Here is a 19,724-nt window from a genome sequence, read left to right as displayed (position 1 = left end):
GTGTTTATTTTTCCACCTGGCCTTTGGCCGTCAGTTGGCCATTTTTATCAGGACCGGAGCAGGAGTTGTCCAGAGCCGCCCATAGCACACTGGTTGCCCAGGCAGAGGCGCTCCTGTGGCAGGTGCTTAGGCGGCACCCACCTGTCTTTCACAGGCTCTTGCTTCCTGCGGACGGATCAGCTGGATGGGGAGACGGACTGGAAGCTGCGGCTCCCTGTGGCCTGTACGCAGAGGCTCCCCACGGCCGCCGTGAGTCTCTTTCCCTGCAGAGGCACAGACTGGCAACGGGGTCATCGCAGGGTTTTGAACTCAGATGGCTTCGGGGGCCCAAAATGGGGATGCCAGTTGTGAAGTGGGCCTGGTGGGGAAGTGTGGGGGCCAGGAGAACTTAGAGCTCTCGTTGATTCCAACTGATTGCGGCCATGCCAATTGCAGGTCCGGTGTGCCAGGGACAAAGGTTTCTTTGAAGGAGGTTCAAAATCTTAATGAACGTTGGCAAGGATGCAAGCAGAACTTTACAAGGAGAGCCAGGGCATGGCATTCCCCACCTCAAAACCCCCAAAACCTTTTCCTACCTAGAATCAACCCCACAGTCCTGCTGCCCTCTGCAAACCCCGTATGACCTGTCGCTCTGCTAACTCTCGACCTTCAGCTTCTGCCTTTCCCCTCTGCCCACCAGCTTCAGCCACATCAGCCTTTGGCCTTGGGTATTTGCCCTGCTGTTTGCACCACCTGGAGCCCTCATCCTCCATATTGGGCTCAGGCATCTCCATCACTTCCCTGGGGCTTTGTGCACGAGTCACCTTCTCAGAGAGTCTTTTCGTAAGCAGCTACTCCTTATGAAGCAGTATCGTATCCTGGAGAGCAGGCTCTGCCTGTGCCCTTCCCTGCTGCATAAGCAGTGTGTGCAGCAGTGCATAAAGCAGGCCCTGTCCTGCCCAAGGGGCTGGCTGCGAGGGTGGAACCCACTAGTGCTCCAAGCTCTGCAGAGCCTGTGCCCCCACCAGCACCCCTGCACTCTTGCCATTGTTTGTAGAATGAGCGAGGGAGTGAGCCAAAGACCAAATGCAAAAGCAACCACGGGGGTTGGATGTGGTCTGCTGACTGCCCTATTGTGCCATCTCTGTAACAAAACCCTAAAGTTATTTTAAATGCCAGTGCACACTCACTGGTCTGAAAGGGTTAAATGGAACACGCTAGATTTTCCTGTTGTGCCAATTTATGCTTCTCCAAACCTTGTTCCAGGAGCAAGGATTGGCCAGGTGAAGGTTCTGTGTCCTAATAGAGTTAACATGATAACAAACAAGACAACCATCTTAATTATATTTCATGGTTAGTAAAAAGTGAAATAGCACCGTTATTATTGTTAATTTTTAAACCAGAAATTATAGCTAAGGGTTTTAACAATGGTTCGGGAGCCCCTGGGAATCCTTAGAACATACCTTTGTGCCTGTGAGACGGGGCTAATCTAACAAGGGTGGTTCTGATTTTGTCTGAGTGATGCATTTTACTTTCTGGTAAGATTTCTCCCAAGAAAGATTTGAAGGACAATGTTCTGGAAACAGCCTAGAATGGCCTATAAGTGAGGATAGCTGCATATTTTGCAGCAAAGATTCGCATTTCTCGGTCTGTTCTTTGGAAGAGTCACAGTTTAGAAAACACTTGCTTTGCCCTTAGGTGGTCCAGGCCTGAGCTGTGGTTCAGATAAATATAAGGGAGCTTTGGTAGGTATAAGAGGGTCTGATGGGAGCAGCATTTTCACAAGATTTTAGACTAAAAGAATTACAAATTTATAAAAATATAAAAAGATTATAAATGCAATTATAAAAATTTCCTAATACATGCCTATATTCTTGTTGAAAAATAATAAAATTGTGTGGAAAGCTATAGAGGAAAAAGCAAAGTCCTGCTGGACAGCCTTTTCCCCAAGTCCTGCCTTATCCCAGAGAGGATCGTGTAAACTCAATACTGGTCTTTCTAGATGCTTTTCAATGCCCTTACTAACAAATATATAAACATGTTTGTGGGTTGTAGTTTTACACAACAGGATCATGCTGTATCTTACTATTTTGCATCCCACCCCCTTGTTTTTGGTGGGTACCTAGTGCAAACTGTGCTTGGGCCTCGCAGGTGATGTTATCAGAGAACACAGGTCTCTACTGTTATTCAGCTGTAGACTGGTATGGGCAAGTGGTATTTTTGCCTTGAGTTTCCTTGACCACCTGTTTGTTTTAGAAAGAGAACCCAGCAAACCAGATTTTCGTGTAAAGTCTCTCAAATTTTAAATGTTGGCAGTTAACTAAAAATTTTAATCGGCTCCTCATTCTTTCTTGCATCTGCATAATATTGCAAGACACGTGTATATCATAAAGCATCCATTTGCCATCCTTTAATACTTGTGAGTGGTCTTAGGTTTATCCAGTACTTTATAATCATGGACCTTGGTTATTAAGTAAAATTTATCTAGTGAGAGAATCCTTGCTTCCTTTTTCCTATAAATTATCATTATTTTCTTTGAAAGGTCAGAGAAAGATGACATAAAAGGAAACTTCTGAATATTAGGGCTGAGGACACACTTACAGATTACTGGCAGCAGCTGTCGTTTTGGGGCAGGGTAACGGGTTTTGCTCAGATGGGCTTTCTGGAGGGCCAGGATGCTATCTGCCTGCAGCAGTTGTGGGCACGGCTGGGCACCTTGTCAGGAGTAGCATTGCTGGTAGTGAAAGAATTTTATTAAAATGAAGAAGAAGAAAGAAGAATCAGGAAGGAGGGGAGGGAGAAAGAGCAAGTAAATAGGTGCTAGGGCAGTGTGGGAACGTGGGGACGTCCAGTGCTCGAGGTTGGTGATGTTGGCAGCTGCCTCCCCTTTTGTGACGAGCTGGAACTCGGCTCTCCCTCGTGTCTCATGAGTCCACGCTGCTCCCTAAGACACAGGTGTTATTGTGGCCATTTCATAGGTGAGGAGCCTGAGGCTAGAGGAGAGGGGGTTGGTAATTTCTCCAAACCCACGCGGCTGGCGTGTGGAGGGGCTGGTGCTTGTTCAGAGCCTCGTCTTTGACAGCGGGTGATGGGCCAGTGCCCTATTCCCGATAGGAAGCCAAATGATCATCCTTTTAGGTAGCAACAGCCATTAAGGAAAACCATCTGAAGATAAACTCCCTGCCATCACACTGTATATGTGTGTGGGTGTGTGTCTCTGTGTGTACAAAGCATAATAATAACACTTTTAGCTGGCCTTTAACCTGTGACACCATCTGACCCCCACCTGTTTCCCCTTGGGCACTCCTGGAGCTGGGCCTGCAGAGCCATTTGCTGCTCCCGCTCGCCCTGCAGTTTCTGCTTCTGGACTTTGTGTTTCTCTGCCAGTTTTGGCTCCGCTCCCTGTTGCCCAGCTCCCCTTCCACTTCCTTTATTCTTTCTTCTGGAAGCAGCTGATGCTCTGTGTGACCATACCTGTCCTTCACCTTCTGTCTTATGCACCTGTCTTTAACATATTCTGCTTTGAAATGTAGTTGTTTTTTTTTTTTGCCAAGATTTGTATTTCTTCTACACAGTTGTATAATTAACCTAAGGGTGGCTTCTTGCCCACTTTTGCATCTCTCTGTCCTTTCCAGACAGCTTGTAAGACTTAACTATTTGTCGACTGAGCGCAGGTTCTCACTGCTATGATCGACTCTGTAAACCAGTTAGGCCACGGGGATCTGCTCATTCCCACGGTCTTAATTGTCATGTTGTGTCCCCATTTCCATCAGTCAGTTTGGAAGGTGCTGTTAGGCAGGCATCTTTACTGCAGTTTCTCAGTGTGTCCTGAGACATAGGGTATGTAGCAACTTTCCTGCCCACTTGAGGAGTTTCCTCCTCTTTTCACCTGCCTCATGATTTTGAAAGCCTGTTTGCTCAGTTTGGAAAATACAGTTCCTTTTGAAAAATACTGGGTATCTCTTGAAGGGTTAAATCACAAACCGGGCCCTGTTTTAACCCCAAAAATGTTACCTCTGACAGGATCTCCTTCAGATTCGATCATACGTGTATGCAGAGGAGCCAAATATTGACATTCACAACTTCGTGGGGACTTTCACCAGGGTAAGTAAGCTCTCTCGACGGCAGCGAATGCTGTCTAGAGTGCGTGTGCGAGGTGGAGGCCTGCCAAGAAGGGCGGGCAGTTCTTTCTCAGGAAGTGACTTTATGGCAGGTGGGAGTGAAATTCCCTTTGAAGGTTGCACCTCGGAGGCTGGCACGTCATTTCCCCCTGCTGGGATTTTCTTCGGAATTAAAGTTTGGGACAGCTGCAATTACCTGACAACTTAAGAGTCTAGCAGTTACTCTTTCTGTCTTCTTCAGATGGACCCATGTCCTCTTTTACTCACACACATCCTTTCTGCCATTGCTAAAAATTTTAAGCCACCTCCAGACCTTTCAGAAAGAAAGTTAAATTTGAATTCAAACTATTTTAGGAATATGGGACAATTCATTTATAGACCCATATTAAAATGGGCTTTTCTTTCGACAAGACAGAGTGCCATCCACGATAGCTTTGCTTCTGAATTTCATTTCTTACCTTGTAAAACATTTATTTCTTCAGTCTAGTTGAGGCTGGTGCTTCTTAAACCAGACACCAACTTTTACAAGTATTTCCATGGGAGACAAAAACCCCAAGGACCCTTCTCTTGCAGCAACTTCTAAAGTAGGGTCCACAGCCGCATCAGGTGAAGTCCTTCTCTCTCTGTCTTTGGAAGACCATGCTAGGAATAGCCTGTGGATCCTGTCGGAACCCTGGCAGGTAAATGTGTGTCCCTTTGGTCTTTGCCAGGAAGACAGCGACCCTCCGATCAGCGAGAGCCTGAGCATCGAGAACACTCTCTGGGCCGGCACCGTCATCGCATCAGGTACGGGCACCACTGCTGAGGAATGTGCTAGCAATTTGAAAGGGAAAGAAAATCCCTTTGCAATTAGAATAATCATCTGTCAGTCGGGAAAATTAGTCGTCGGTCAAATAGAGTTTTCCACTTGTCCCGGCACCTCCAGGGAACTAAACGGACATCTAATTGCCCCTCAGACACGTAAGGACGTCTAGAGGAGAAGCTGCTGTGGCCTTTGGACTCTGCTGCAGCGTGCGCTCTGGGAATAGCCCTTAATTGCCCCTGCAGATTGACATTCTAATCTGTACCAGCAATGGGGTCAGCCTGGATGTTCTGGCTGGAAGTTATGTCTGTGGGGACTGCCGAGCAGGTATGGCCAGTACAGGGAGCTCCTGCACATGCGAAAAGGCTGTGGGGGGAGATGGAGCATCTTAAAACCCCAGGATAAACTGGAAAGGGCTGCCTTTAGAGCTTGAATGTGGGGTTGAAAGTGAACCCATGGCCCCAGAGCAGAAGAGGCACTGGCGGCCAAGCATGGTCTGCGGTAGCAGCGGGTGATATCTGCAGGTGCTGAGCCCCTTGTGTGTATTACATGTGTCACTTAACCCTCCCAACGGTACCATGAGGGCAGGTACTCGAAGCATCTGCATTCTGCAGATGAGCAGATAAGGGCTCAGGGAGGTTAAGGACCTGCTCCAGGTCACACGGCAGAGCTGAGATTTGAAAGCAGATGCTTTGCTCCAGAGACGAAACTGATCACTGTGTAGCTATTCTGTTACATGTAATGTAGTAACATATTACCCATCTCGTTGCTGTGATTCCACTACTGGCAACTTTCTATCTTTCGATTTGGTGAAATCAATTTTTTCCCCTTTTCAAACACCATCTCTCCGCCCCGCCCACGTTCCCCTGCTTGATGCCGCTGTGTGGCCCTCTGCACAGCGGGCTCACTCACGATGTCATGTGGTAAGGGAGGGGACGAGCCAGCACCGAGGACCTGCAGGCCGCTGGACGCGCCCTTCGCCCACTCGCTCACTAGTGCCAATGGGCAGAGAATCATTTGCTCTAGGTTTTGCCACCTTTGTGGCCCACTGCCCTCCTACTTCTGGAATGTCTCTCAAGACTCCTGGTGACCAAGCAAACGAGGAACTGGCCCCTAAGCTCCGTGCCCACGCTGTGCCTGGCAACACTTGCCCTTTCCGCTGTCCTCCTGCTGCGGCTCCGCCCGGAGTTCTCTGGACGGGTCCCTCTTCCTCGCCAGCTTTTCTCCACGTTTAAGTCAATTACTGATGTGGTTGTTTTTACTCTGTCATCGTTGACCCAGGAAATGCATCTCTGAGATTGTGTTTCCTGGGTCAGCCAGGAGGTGGGCCGTCAGTGCGTCTCTTCTGTTTCTTCCTTCATGAATTACTTTCTTGTGTCTTTCAATTGTTTTTTCTCTTGTGGTTTTTATCTCTCTTTTTTGTTTGCTAGCGTTTCTCATTTCTGATGCATATGCCATCCTTTTTCCTCATCCAATTTATCATGTTTTTAAAAAAATTTTTTTTTACTTTATTTATGGTGTATTTGATATTCAGAAGTTAAAAAATATTTTTATCCTTTTCCAGTCTGTTGGGTGATAAATGGCATCTCATTAATGTTTTAATTTTCATTTCTTTCATTGTAAATAACTTTGAATATATCTTGCCATATAAAAGCCATTTCTTCATATTTCAGCCTGTCTACTTTCCTTCTGGGTTCCTCATTTTCTTATCAATTTGTAAGACTGCTTTACAGAAAAAAGAACATCACACTATCATCTGTCATGTGTTGCAAATACATTTTCACAGCTTATTGCCACTCTTGTTTTTATCTATGGTGAGCTTTTTGTTTCTTTGTTTCTACCATGTAGAAGTTTAAAATTTTTATATAGTCAATATTTTCTTAGAAATGGTATTACCAGGTCTCCTTCATGTCCTCTTTTATTCATACAAGTCTTTTTTGCTATTGTTAAACATTTTAAGCTGCCTCCACATCTTTTAGAAAGAAAGTTAAATTTGAATTCCAACTATTTTAGGAATATGGGGCAATTCTTTTATAGATCCCAAATTAAAATGTTCATGTTTTATTTCTATAAGCCAAAAAACTAACCAGCAAAGCTATCGTGGTCAAAGGGTATGTTCATTTTATACTTTCATGTGCCAAACTTCCTGCTTCTAATTCATACTTCTGATAACCTTAAAGGAGTGCTCCCAGCACCCTTGCCCGCACCTGCTTCTGTCTGACTTTAAATTTTTGCCATTCTGACAGGCATTAAGTAAATATCTCATATTGATTTGCCTTTTTTAAGTTATTTATGAAGTTGGGCATCTTTCTGTATGTTTACTGACCATTTATAAATTTTTTATGTGTATTGCCACATTATGCCCTGTGCCCTTTTTTTTCTGTTGATAGGTTTGTTTTTAAAAAACGATTTGACAGAACTCTATATTGTACGAATATTATCCTTTTGTATGTTATCCTGAGTGCATTTATTTTTAATATACTTAAAAAAAGTTTTTACAGATACTTAGATTACATAAATGTTACATTAAAAATATAGGGGATTCCCATATGCCCCACTCCCTAGCCCTCCCACATATCTCCACATTAAGAACATCCTTCATTAGTGTGGTACATTTGTTACAATTGATGAACACATTTTGGAGCATTGCCACTAAGTGTGGATTATAATTTACATTGTAGTTTACACTCTCTCCCATACATTTTTGTAAGTTATTACAAGATATATCCTCACCTGTATCTGTCATTGCAGTGTCATTCAGGACAATTCCCAAGTCCCAAAAATGCCCCCAAATTATACCTATTTTTCCCTTTCCCTCCCCTCAGAGGCTACAGTGGCCACTGCCTCCACATCAATGATAAAAGTTCTTCCATTGCTAGAATAAAAATACGTCTATAGTAGAAAAACAGTAAGTCTACTCCAGGCCCTTGTTCATTCCCTAATTCTGAGTATTCTGGGATGGTGATGCCTACTCTGCCTCTAACTGAGAGGGGGCTTAGATCCCATGGGGCTGATGGATGAGACTGCCTTACTTGCAATTGCTGACTTGCTCTGTTCTTTGGGATGGGCATTGTCCATCATCATCTCCTTATTAGTTGTCCTGGGTGAGTCCAGTGAACTGGAGAGTAGGTGCTGCAATTCTGCTGAGATTCAGGGCCCAGTTGGCACATGGGTGGACCAAAGATTTAAGTCTCTTGGACGTACATCTATCAAGTATAGTAATAGCTAAAAGTTCAAGTGGAAGGGGCAGAAGAGCCATGTGTAGGGAAACCACAAATGAGTCCACCTCTGTCACACTGGGGAGCATAAAGTCCAAGGTAAGGTCCACTGGAGGGCGCCAAACCCTGAGCTGTCTGCCCTGCCTGCAGTGTCTGGATGTCTCCAGAGCCCTCAGGAGCCCCACTATTTGAGGCACTACTTACTGTGGCAGTCAGTGGGATCCTGCTGAGACGTGCATAAGCATAACCTCTGGAACTTTTTTAGTGGCATGTGGCACACATTGAGAAAGGGATGTAAATCCTGAGTGTAGAGCCTGATGGGTTTTCACATGGTGCACACCCCTTTGTCACCAACACCCAGACTAAGTAACAGGGTATTACCAGCTCCTTCTACAGTTCCTCTGAGCCCCCTTCCTGGCGCCTCCTCCCCACCCACAGTTAACCACTACCTTGAATTCTAATAGCCTCGATTGGTTTGGTCGGGTGTTGATTTGATAATGCTAACATTTCAATTATAAATACACTCTTAAGTGTCTGGTTTTCTTTTTGGTGATTTTCTCTCTCCTTCTTCTATGCCACAGACCTTTATTAAGCACTTGTTGTATGTCAAACTCCATGCTAGATCCCAGGGTAACTGTGGCCTCCAACCCCCTGGAATTTAGAGTATAGAAGGAGCTTAAGGAAAAGGTGGGAGGACACAGGAGAGACTTCTATGTACTTCGTCTGGGACAAGAAAAAAGGAAAATGATTTAGGTGAAGGTTTGTAGAATGCTGAGGTAGAGGGAGTGAGGTTGAGGGGGCTTGTCAGCTGTAATCTTAGAGGAATAACAACAAAACCTTTCATTTATCATTTTTTATTTACAAAACATCTTGCTGTCATTCTCTTGTTTTCTCACAACATTAAACGAGTCCATTTAAGGGAAGTGGATGTGGCTCAAGCAATTGGGCTCCCGTCTACCATATGGGAGGTCCAGGGTTTGATTCCTGGGGCCTCCTGGTGAAGGCAAGCTGGCCTGTGTGGCGAGCTGGCCCACATGAAGTGCTGGCCTGTGCAGAGTACTGCCCCGTACAGGAGTGCTGGCCCATTTGGAAAGCGCGCACATCAGGATGATGCAACAAAAAGAGACACAGAGAAGAGATAATAAGAGACGTGGCAGATCAGGTTGCTGAGGTGGGGCAAGAGAATAATCAACTCTTTCTCACTCCAGAAAGTCCCAGGATGGGTCCCTGGAGCTGCCTAATTAGAATAGAAGCAGAGATAGAAGAACACACAGTGAATGGACACAGAGAACAGACATGGGAAGGGGGGGGATAAATAAATAAACCTTTTTTCAAAAAATGAGGACGTTTAATGGAATGACGAACTGATCTCAGAGAGGTTAAGTTACTTGTCCAGTGTCACGCAACTTCAGTAGAGTTGCCTCCTGGGAGGATGAGAGGAGATGGGCAAATTGGGATCTTGAACAGTTCATGAGAAATGAATTGTGGAGTTGAACAAACATTTAAAAAATCTTGTCTGAATTCCTCTCTCTGGGCTTGGGGACGTGGGAAGAGAGAGCAGGTGCCTTCCATGGCCTTTGGTGGACTTCTCTTTTGGAATGCGTGTGCGCAGCTGCATGTGCATTTATGGTCTCCCTCCTGCTTCTAATTGAGGGGGCACCAAACTGTACTCTGATTCTAATGTGAACCTGGAGCTAAATGCAAGCCATTTCCCAATAGCACTCAACTGCTGAAGCAGCCAAAAAAAAAAAAAAATGTCATCTCAATGACATGAGATTGCCCTTCTTTGTTCCGTTTAGAATCTGAATACTGCTTCTTGGTCACTCTCTTGTTACACAAATTCAGTTGGAAGTTTAAAAAAAAGGCTTGCCAACTGGTATCAATCTGTGGAGGATGTGGAGGATAACACCACACATTGCTGGAGTGATGGATGAAGGGACGGGATGGAGGAGCCTGGGGGTTTGGCAGAGCCGGTGGCCTGGATGTCATAGAGTCCTGTTGCCCTAGCCCAGTTCCTCTCAAACTTCCAGTGGGAAGGTTCCAGTCATTTTGTTTCCCAATCTGTAGCAAATTGATCTGTGGTCCTCCTGTGTGGGATCAGTATGCAGATCATGCTGTCTGGGCCTTGCCACCCAAGTTTGACAGCGCCCAAGTGGTCTGCTCCCTGTTCGGTGGGATGAACCCGCTGGTCCAGGTGCGAATGTGGCAGCCACATCACGTTGCTGTTGAAGTTTCTAAATGCTCATTCTCAGTAGTCCAGCATTTGTCTTGCTATGGACCAGGAAAAAGTGGCGATGGAGTAGCACCGGCCCCGTTCTAGAGAGTTCACATGATAGCCTGGCTCACTGGCGAAGCCAGACGTGGGCTGACTGAAAGTCCAGAAGGTTCTGTAGTCTGCAGGCTGCAGAGAGTAAGAGCAATGGGTGGCTGGGACCAGGAGAGGTAACAAGGTAGGAAGCAGGGGCTAGAGGTCTTGGGGTGGAGCGGTTTGAGTCGGGAGTTGCAGATTGGGCAGGGGGCTTGGAGGAGTGCGGTGGGCTGGGTGGGGCCCGGGGTGAGCTGCGAGCCCGCACCCTCTGAGGGGCCAGCCCTGCTCAGCACCAGCGGGTGATAGGGATGACATGAGGGCCTGGTGTCAGCAGACCTGGTTTTCCAGAAGTCAGAACTCTCAACTTTTTATGGGAAGCTCCTGAATTTGAAAGTTGGCAACCAGTTCAAAGTCTTTAAAGCACTGGGCAGACCAAGCCAATGCCCATCCCTGGGCCGCCACTTTGCGCTTGTCTTTGGGGGGCCACGATGTTCAGGGTGAGGCGGTGGTTTGGCTGCTGGCTTCCTTCGTTTTGGTTGGAGGGTGGGAGGCGTTGTGGTGGGGGCAGGGCCATTTTCAGCAGTGTTCAAAGGATCGGGGCAAGTGGACGTGGCTCAACTGATAGAGTGTCCGTCTCCCATATAGAGGGTCCAGGGTTCGATTCCCCAGGGCCTCCTGACCCATGGGGTGAACCGGCCCTTGTGCAGTGTTTCTGTGTGCAAGGAGTGCCCTGCCATGCTGGGGTGCCCCTGTGTAGGGGTACCCCATGTGCAAGGTGTGTGCCCCGCAGGGAGAGCCCGCCCTGCGTGAAAAAAGCACAGACTGCCCAGGAGTGGTGCCGCACACATGGAGAGCTGACGCAGCAAGATAATGCAAAAAATGGAGATGCAGTTTCCCAGTGCTGCCAGATAATGTAAGCGGATGCAGAACACAGTGAATGGACACAGAAAGCAGACGATGGAGGGAAGGGGAGAGAAAGAAATAAATTTTTTAAAAAAGAAAAAAATGAAGGCATCGGGGTTGGCCAGGGCCAGCGGGGCGATGCTCCTTGAATGTCCTGGACTCTCATAGCCCTGGGCATCAGCTTTGGGGTGGAGCCACGCTGGAGGAGTGGGTGCAGCGGCCGTGGCAGCCCCCAGCACGGCCCGGACCCGGCTCCCACCATCCAGCCATCTGCTGCGGGGACGGGGCCCGAGGGGCGGGCCCACCACCTTCCCAGGAGCCTGCCATCTGCCGAGGGGCAGCGGGCTCGCCCTGGCCTGCCATCTGCCGGAGCCCCCCTCGGCCGGAACCGCATTGTGCTGGAAGGTATTGTTCGCCTGGCCAAGTGCATTGAACTCCGAGGGACCTCAGGGCCCCTCCTCTTTGTCCAGGCAAGGCAGTCCAGTCGCCGTTCTTCGTTTGGGGACTGGACTCTTTTACTGCGACTGTGTTATAACCTCTGGATTTTTAGCAGTCTTTGAATTTTTGGATACCCTGCTGACAGTGATATTCCTGGGAGTAAGGGGGAGAGGGGAGTGAGGGTCGGGTGTTTTCTTTTTCCAGGGAATTGTTTGTTTTCCTGGATCTTCTCTCAAGAGCTTGGAGGGCTGGCCCCTTCTCCCGTTTCAGGTTTCAGCTCAGATGTCATCAGCTCAGCGACCGCTTCCCTGAGCCCACTACAAACGGGGGCCCTCCCACTCTGCTCCCCATTCCTCTGCTTTATTTTCATCGTGGCCCTCCTCACTGCCCCAGTTTATTGTGCTCACCTGGCTTCCTTCTTTATTGTCTGCCTTTCCCATTGCAATGTGAACATTTTCTTGGCTCACGCCAAAATTCAGTTACACTTAAATAAAATACAGTTCCTCATTCTTACATTGTTAAATTTTTAAATGGATACTGCCACCCCTGTCCCTCCTCCATTAAAAAGATTGTTCTGATTGGTGTCCCCACCTCTTGGCCACTGCTGGTGTTATTGTTCCTTTGAAATTTTGCCAATCTGTTGGGCATAAAATGGTTTATTTTGCATTTCGTTGATCATGCACTAGGCTGAACATCTTTTTTAAAAAATTTTTTATTTTTATTTTTTAGATACATGGATCACACAAAATGTTACATTAAAAAATATAAGAGGTTCCCATATACCCCCCTCCCCACCCCCCTCCCCATTCCTCCCACATCGACAACTTCTTTCATTAGTGTGGTACATTCACTGCATTTGATGAGTATATTCTGGAGCATTGCTACACAGCATGGATTATAACTTATGTTGTATGAACATCTTTTTTAATGATAACTGGCCAATTGCGTTTGTTCTCTAGACTGTTTACTTTTGAAAGGGTTGATGTTTTTCCATGTTGTGTCCTGGGGGAGGGTGGATGAGATCATTGGATGGGGAAAGTTCTCAGAAAAGGAAAATCGTGTACTGTTCTCTGGTCAGATGCCCCCCCAAATGGCCTGGTCAGACACAATGTTCAAAAGGGTGTGACTCACCAACAAGAATACCCTCTAGTAAGAAGGCACCTCTGGAAACTTTTAAGGCCAGTGGCTGGGAGGACAACACTCTGCCCCCCAAATCTCCCATATTTAGAGGCCTCTGACCCTCACAGATCAGTGTGGCCAATAGAACTTTCTTAGATGATGGAAACACCATAGTCTCTTGGTTGTCCCACGTGGCAGGTCCATAGACCACGTGGCTGCTGAACAAGTGTAGGTAGTGAAAATGAAGATGTGTATTCTATCTCATCATGTGGATTTGAACTTAGTTACCCGTGGCCAAGGGCTTCCATACTGGTAGCATAGCCATGGATCATTGGGGGCACCTGTGTAGACTTTCTGATATTTTCATGGTGTGGCCGTTGGGTTTAGAACATTCAGTCAAGCAGGCAGGGCCCTTCTGCTTGTAAGCCTGCCTGTCAGTGTTAATGTTTCTTTGGGTTTGTTTTCTCATTTTAGGTACGGTGGTGGGGGTCGTTCTTTACACGGGCCGGGAACTGAGGAGTGTCATGAATACGTCAAATCCCCGTAGCAAGGTATGTTCCATGTCGCCAGGATGCATTTCCTTGTCAGAGCTTTCTGCCCAGGTGTATTTTAGTGACTGGTGTGGGTGAGGTGAGAGACTAGATTTAAAGGCAGGAGCACCTAATAGCATTATTTGGTTCATAAAAATTTATAAAAATGTGCGTTATTAAAATATACTTAACAAAAGTTTTAAGTTAAACAGTACTGCTAAGCGTGCCCTGTTTGCGGGTATCGGCTGCACCCTTCTAAGCATCTTGCATGCTCCTTGCAGAGTTCCTATGAGCAGGGTGCTTCTAGAGCCCTCATTCTATAGACAGGAAGCGCAGTGGCTCGGTCCAGGGGTACACGGTGACAAAGGGGCAGCCCCGGCCTCTAACCCCAGCTGAACACCTGGCGGTAGCGCATCCTAAGGTGTCAAATGTATGGTCTGCCTGATGCCTCCCTTTTCTGCTTAGTTCCCACAAAGACCCCTCTTCCAGGTCCCAGGAATCAGAATATTGCAGTAAGATTTCTTTTGTCAATAGCTTGAACTGTTTCCTAAACCTCAGTCATTTTCACCCCTCCCTGCCACAGTACAACTCTAATGTCATTTATTTAGTGTTTCAGCCTCATCCTGGGCCATATTTCTGTAATGTCAATGGGATTGATGTGTTAGGTACATTTTTGCAGGGGAATATACATTAAGATAAATAATTATTAATGTAGCACCTAAGAATTGGACACTATCCCAATTTGTAGGTCCCAAGTGTATGTCTCGACCTTTCAGGGAAAACTGAATTGGTGTGTGGTGTGGTGCTAAGAGTGCATGCATGTGAGTCATTTCGCAGGGCCACAGTGGAGGGTTGTGATGCACACTGTGCAGGAGGTGCAGTAGTGACCTGCTTATATGTTCTCCAGTGTCCATCTTCTTAAATCATGACAAATTCCAAGTCCAAGTCCTTTGAGGTCCCTTGGATGTCTGTTTTGAGCCCTAGCCCATGGAACCCAGTCTTCTCAGACAAAAGATGTGGGACCGATGGATATCACCGTCTCCCCTGGGGTGGAGGATGGGTTGTCCAGTGGCTGTGGGTGCCCCAGGTCATCTCAAGGCCACCTTGGTGCGCTGTCCCCAGATCGGCCTGTTTGACCTGGAAGTGAACTGCCTCACCAAGATCCTCTTCGGTGCGTTGGTGGTGGTCTCGCTGGTCATGGTTGCCCTCCAGCACTTCGCGGGCCGCTGGTACCTACAGATCATCCGGTTCCTCCTCTTGTTTTCCAACATCATTCCCATCAGGTAAGACGGGGACGATCTCGTGTTTGGGAACTTGACTGTTTGGGGGAGTATTGGGGCCCCTGAATGTTTGCTTTTCTTTTCTCATTTAAAAATCATGGTTTTGTGGCTTTTTTGTTTGTTTGTTTATTGTTTTTACCCTCCTCCCTGCCCGCCCCCACCATGGCTCCCCCGTTTGCTCGTTCTCTTTAGGAGGCACCGGGAACCGAACCCGGAACCTCCCATGTGGGAGGCGAATGCCCAGCCGCTTGAGCCACTTCCCCTCCCTGCTGGTTGTGGTGTCTGCTCGTCTTCTTTAGGAGGCACTGGGAACCGAACCCAGGACCTCCATGTGGGAGGTGGATGCCTAATTGCTTCCGGTTTTGTGGCTTTTAAAAGGATCCAGTCTCTTGGCAGAGTGATGACCAAGAATGACTGAGGTCAGGAGGGTGAACCATGCTCTGTGTCTGTAGGACTAGATGGCACATTCTTCCATGAACTGTCATTTCTTGAATAACCTCTGCTCAAAAGATCTTGCCTTGTCCAGTCTATGCTAGGGATGCCAAATAGAGTCCACCTCATGTGCCAGCTCTGACAACTTGGCAGTAGGTGCCAGGAGTGCTGTGTCGAGAAGGACTCTTGAGTCTGAGTTTGGGCTCCCGGGCAAAATAACTTTTGTGATTGATTAGTAACATCTGCCATAAATATATAAAGGAAGAATGGTAACACCTGCCAATTGTTTGCCTACCTGGTGTGGGGACTGAATAAACTGTTTTTTAAAAATTATATAAGTAATAGATGGTCATAGTAGAAAAGAATGAAGATTGACATTAGCTAAAGAAGAAAGAAAATTAAAAACCACCTTTTCCCATCACAGCCAGGTAATAATCACTGTTAATATTTGGGGATATATGTTTCTTTCTATTTTAGATAAAGGGGATTTTGCTCTACATAAAATCTGCCTTTTTTTTTTTTTTAAAGAAGGCAATGTATATGTGAATATGTTCTAGGTTTAACAGTTTATTTAGTCCCATGTTGTTGGATACTTGTTTTGATTTTTTTCTTCCATAGTAAGTGATACATAAATATTTAACTTTTAGTATGTATCATTTCTACCTTACACTTACGTATTGTCTTCTGTTTTGTCCTGCTCTTTTGCATATTTGTTTCATCCCAGCTGTAATGAGGTGCTGGGATGCTCTGGATGTTGGTTTCCAATAATAAGCAAATCTACTTGATTGCTAGAAAAAAAAGAGAGAAGTGTTTGTGGTATAGTGTTAAGTGAAAATGCAGGTTATTAAGTTCTAGCTATAACATTAGTGAAAATTACTTAATTGAATGAATATGCATATGGCCTAGGAATAGGCATTAAATGACAAGCTGTTTGGTTTATAGGATTATGAATAATTTTGAAGACTTCTGTTTATTTTTGCAATAAAGTAATATTTAAAAATTAGTAAATTATTTAAATTGTTTTAACTTAAGGAACCAATAACTTAAAAAAATTAAAAACAAAAAAATTTAAGTTAAAATAGCTAAATACCTGTTTGGGTTTTTTTTTTGTCTTTATTTTTTTAATGTTACATTGAAAAAATATGAGGTCCCCATATACCCCCCCACCCCCCTCATCCCACTCCTCCATCTTTGGGTTTTTTTTTAAGTGACTTCAGTCCATAAGAGGAGAGTTCCTTGAAAATAACGGTTTGTTTAGCGAGTTATTTGATAGTGGTGTTGACTCTTGTTAAATCTGTGAATTCAGTGCCAGCATTGTGTTTCCATAGGGAATGATTCCAGATGTTATGGCACAAATGATGTTTACGCAGAGCCCAAGTTGTTTATAAAAAGAGCTCCAGGAGCCCTCTGTGCTCCTATTAACCCATTTGCCCTGGTTTTCTGTCTAGTTTGCGTGTGAACCTGGACATGGGCAAGATTGTGTATAGCTGGGTGATTCGAAGGGATTCCAAGATCCCTGGGACCGTGGTTCGCTCCAGCACAATTCCTGAGCAGCTGGGGAGGATTTCCTACTTACTCACAGACAAGACAGGTGAGCGCTTCCCAGGGAACCAAGCAGGATGCCGGGTGAAAGGGGGCCCCCAAGTGCTGTGACCCAAACGCTCCCGTTCTCTTTCTACAGGTATTAGAGACGCATGCTGCTGCTGTTTTGTTTTCCTCATCTTTTGAGGTGGGAGGGGAAGCTGCTTATTTGATGATGATGGTGATGGCAGCAAGCCCTTACAGATTATACTAATTATGTGGAAAGCACTGTTCTGAGGTGTAATTTACAGTAACCCAGTGAATCCCCATCCAAACCTCATGAGTTAGGGAGTATTGTTATCCCACTTTATGGAGAGGTTCGGTGACTTGTCATCGCAGTAGCACCAGGCTCTGAACAAGGCAGCCTGACCTCAAGTGCTGCTCTCGTGACCACACACCAGGATCCTGCCCCACGATTTAATGCCTGTCTGTTAATGAGGTTCCCATAGTGGCTAAGAGCAAGGATTCGGCAGTGGGGAGACCTGGGTGGCTATAGGCTGGAAGGGGAGCTCTTGTGAGGTCCCAGGTGGCTCCCCAAATCAGAGATGATCCAGGCTTCAGGGAGGACAGGACCCTGGGAAGCTCTGTATTTGTCAGTAACAGGACCCTGGGACAGTTTTTGTAGGGCTCTGTTATTCTTCTGATCATCTTATCGCCATGTTTTCTTTCTCCTTCAGATTGGCATGGTGTATATCACGTGCCACGCTTTTGGCCAATGAAATGGTTCATGCTGTTTGATTGACAGGCCCTCCAGGCCATCCCAGGGAATGTGGGTGGTAATTTCCCCATGGAATCCGAGGGTCCCGTTTTCAAAAAAGGAGGAATAGGATTCTGGGCAGACAAAATCCCACGGATGTCTAACCGGCCCCCATCCAGGGCAGTATTTAAACTGTGTGTGACAAAAAAGCAGTTATCATCAGTATAGTCCTGGAGTGCAGGCACAGTTACTCATTTGTCTTGTATTTCAGGAACTCTTACCCAGAATGAGATGGTTTTCAAACGGCTCCATCTGGGAACGGTGGCCTATGGACTTGACTCAATGGATGAAGTACAAAGCCACATATTTAGTATTTACACCCAGGTAAAGCCTCCTGTTTCAACACCCAAGACAATTCCTTTGCATTTTGTTACCAGCGATACTGAAGTATAATTCACATACCACACTATTCACCTGTTTACAAAGGACGGTGCAGTGGTGTGTACTGTACTATATTCACAGACTTGTGCATTCATCACCACAATCAATTTTAGAACATTTTCAGCACCCCCAAAAGAAACCCAACACTCATGAGCAGCCACTCCCCATTTTCTCCCAACCCTGCTTCCTCCCCAACTTCTAGACACTACTGATCTTTTATATTTGGAATGAAATCGAAATTGAGGTTTACCCGTTTTCCTTGTGCCAAGGGCTAAAATACTCTGTTGAAGGTTTAGTGGATATTGGGGAAAACCTAATAGAAAGTGATGTGCCTGAGAATCTACTGCTTATTTATACTTACGTTTGTGAACATGTTTATTTTTTCCTCTTCCCTAGCTGTGAGCCAAAGCAGCAATAATTAATGGTTTAATTATGAAATAGGCTGTTATACTGGTTAGCTCTTTTGGGGGATTGGATCATGCGCCCCCTTCCCAAAGACATGCTCATGCTCAGCTCTTAATCCGTGTTCTGGTGGGTATGAACCCGTTTGTCAATAGGACCTTTTGAAGTTGTCATTGTTACTTAAGATGTGGTCAAGTTGAATGAGGCTGGGTCTTGAACTGTGTGTCTGGAGACCTTATAAAGAGAGGAAATAGGGGAGCAGTCAGCCAGAAGGAGCCAGAGAGGAGAGAGAGGGAGAGGGCACCAGGTGACAGAGGACAGCGACCACCAGAATGTTGCTGACCCCGGGAGAAAGCAGGCTTGCTGACATCTTGATTTCAGACTTTCATCCTTCAAAACCATGAGACAGTGAACACTTTTGTTTAAGCCAACGCTTTGTGTGTCATTTGTCATAGCAGCTCTGGCAAACTCAGACATTTTGATTTCTCATCTACATTCAGCTCAGCAATCAGATGGAAGAAGTTACTTTCTCAGAAATGACTTACAACTTAGCTTTCCCCTCTTTAATTCTACAAACTTTTTCAAAACCAGTCATTTTTCAGGGAAAGACATTCCTGGGAAGTATCCTAATATTCCTAAAGAGTCTACCTTGGCCGCTCATCAGAATTACTGGTAGGGTTTAAAAACAAAACAAAACAAAAACAAAAGGCATTTACTTGGGCCTGATACCTGGACATTCTGATACCTGAAGACTAGGGTAGGGCCTGGGCTTCTGTGTTTTTAAGACAAGACAAAACAGACCAACCAACACACAGTAATTCTTTTGTACGTCTGGGGCTAAGCTGTATGTTATACACACGTTTGGAGACAACAAGAGGGAGAATTTTTTTTGCTTAAACTTGTCAAAATAGATAATGACACTGTAGTCAGAAGATCAGTTGAAGATGTGAAGGAAAAGCCTCTGATAGGGGTTTAAGGCAGAGTCCCTGAATCCTTGTGGCACATAGTCAACGTTTAATTTACCGGCACATTTGGTAGCAGACACACCTGGCTTTCCAGGCTGTCTCTTGGAAATGGGATGGCAGGTGATAGTGTGTGAAAGCTGGCACTGAATTTAAGTGGACAATGGTTAATTAGAAACTCCCACCTAATGTCACCTGTGACTGGGGTGAAACACTTATGCTTCTTCTAGGACCATGTGCCTTTATTGTGACTTATTTCAAAATGGATCATAGGGCCTTTTTCAAGGATTTTTTAGGGCTACTGAAAAATCATTATGTGCCCAAAAGGACATTATTGGGACATATGAAAAACTTGGAATAAAGACCGTAAGCATTAGATCAGTGTTAAATTTCTTGAGCCTGATAATTGTACTTAAGGTGGTTATGTAAGTGAATATCCTTGTTCTTGAGAAATACACAAGGAAGTATTAAGTGTTCTGGGAGCATGGTGTAAACAACCTGCTTTCACGTG

General features: G+C 45.8%; 1 protein-coding gene across 5 annotated transcripts in view; it reads left to right on the top strand.

The window, feature by feature from the left end:
• ATP9A (ATPase phospholipid transporting 9A (putative)) overlaps positions 1 to 19,724 on the top strand; it is a 146,903-nt gene that overhangs the window by 61,998 nt on the left and 65,181 nt on the right. For all 5 annotated transcript variants that reach the window (XM_058287233.1, XM_058287235.2, XM_071211791.1 and 2 more), the window contains 7 exons: positions 155 to 249; positions 4,003 to 4,083; positions 4,811 to 4,886; positions 13,363 to 13,439; positions 14,541 to 14,701; positions 16,579 to 16,721; positions 17,680 to 17,792. In XM_058287233.1, the coding sequence (XP_058143216.1) occupies positions 155 to 249; positions 4,003 to 4,083; positions 4,811 to 4,886; positions 13,363 to 13,439; positions 14,541 to 14,701; positions 16,579 to 16,721; positions 17,680 to 17,792 (746 nt within the window). The remainder of the gene's footprint in view (positions 1 to 154; positions 250 to 4,002; positions 4,084 to 4,810; positions 4,887 to 13,362; positions 13,440 to 14,540; positions 14,702 to 16,578; positions 16,722 to 17,679; positions 17,793 to 19,724) is intronic.

The sequence above is a fragment of the Dasypus novemcinctus genome, chromosome 24 (assembly GCF_030445035.2).
Source record: "Dasypus novemcinctus isolate mDasNov1 chromosome 24, mDasNov1.1.hap2, whole genome shotgun sequence".
NCBI classification, from domain to species: Eukaryota; Metazoa; Chordata; class Mammalia; order Cingulata; family Dasypodidae; genus Dasypus; species Dasypus novemcinctus.
This window is presented reverse-complemented; position numbering and strand designations above follow the sequence as displayed.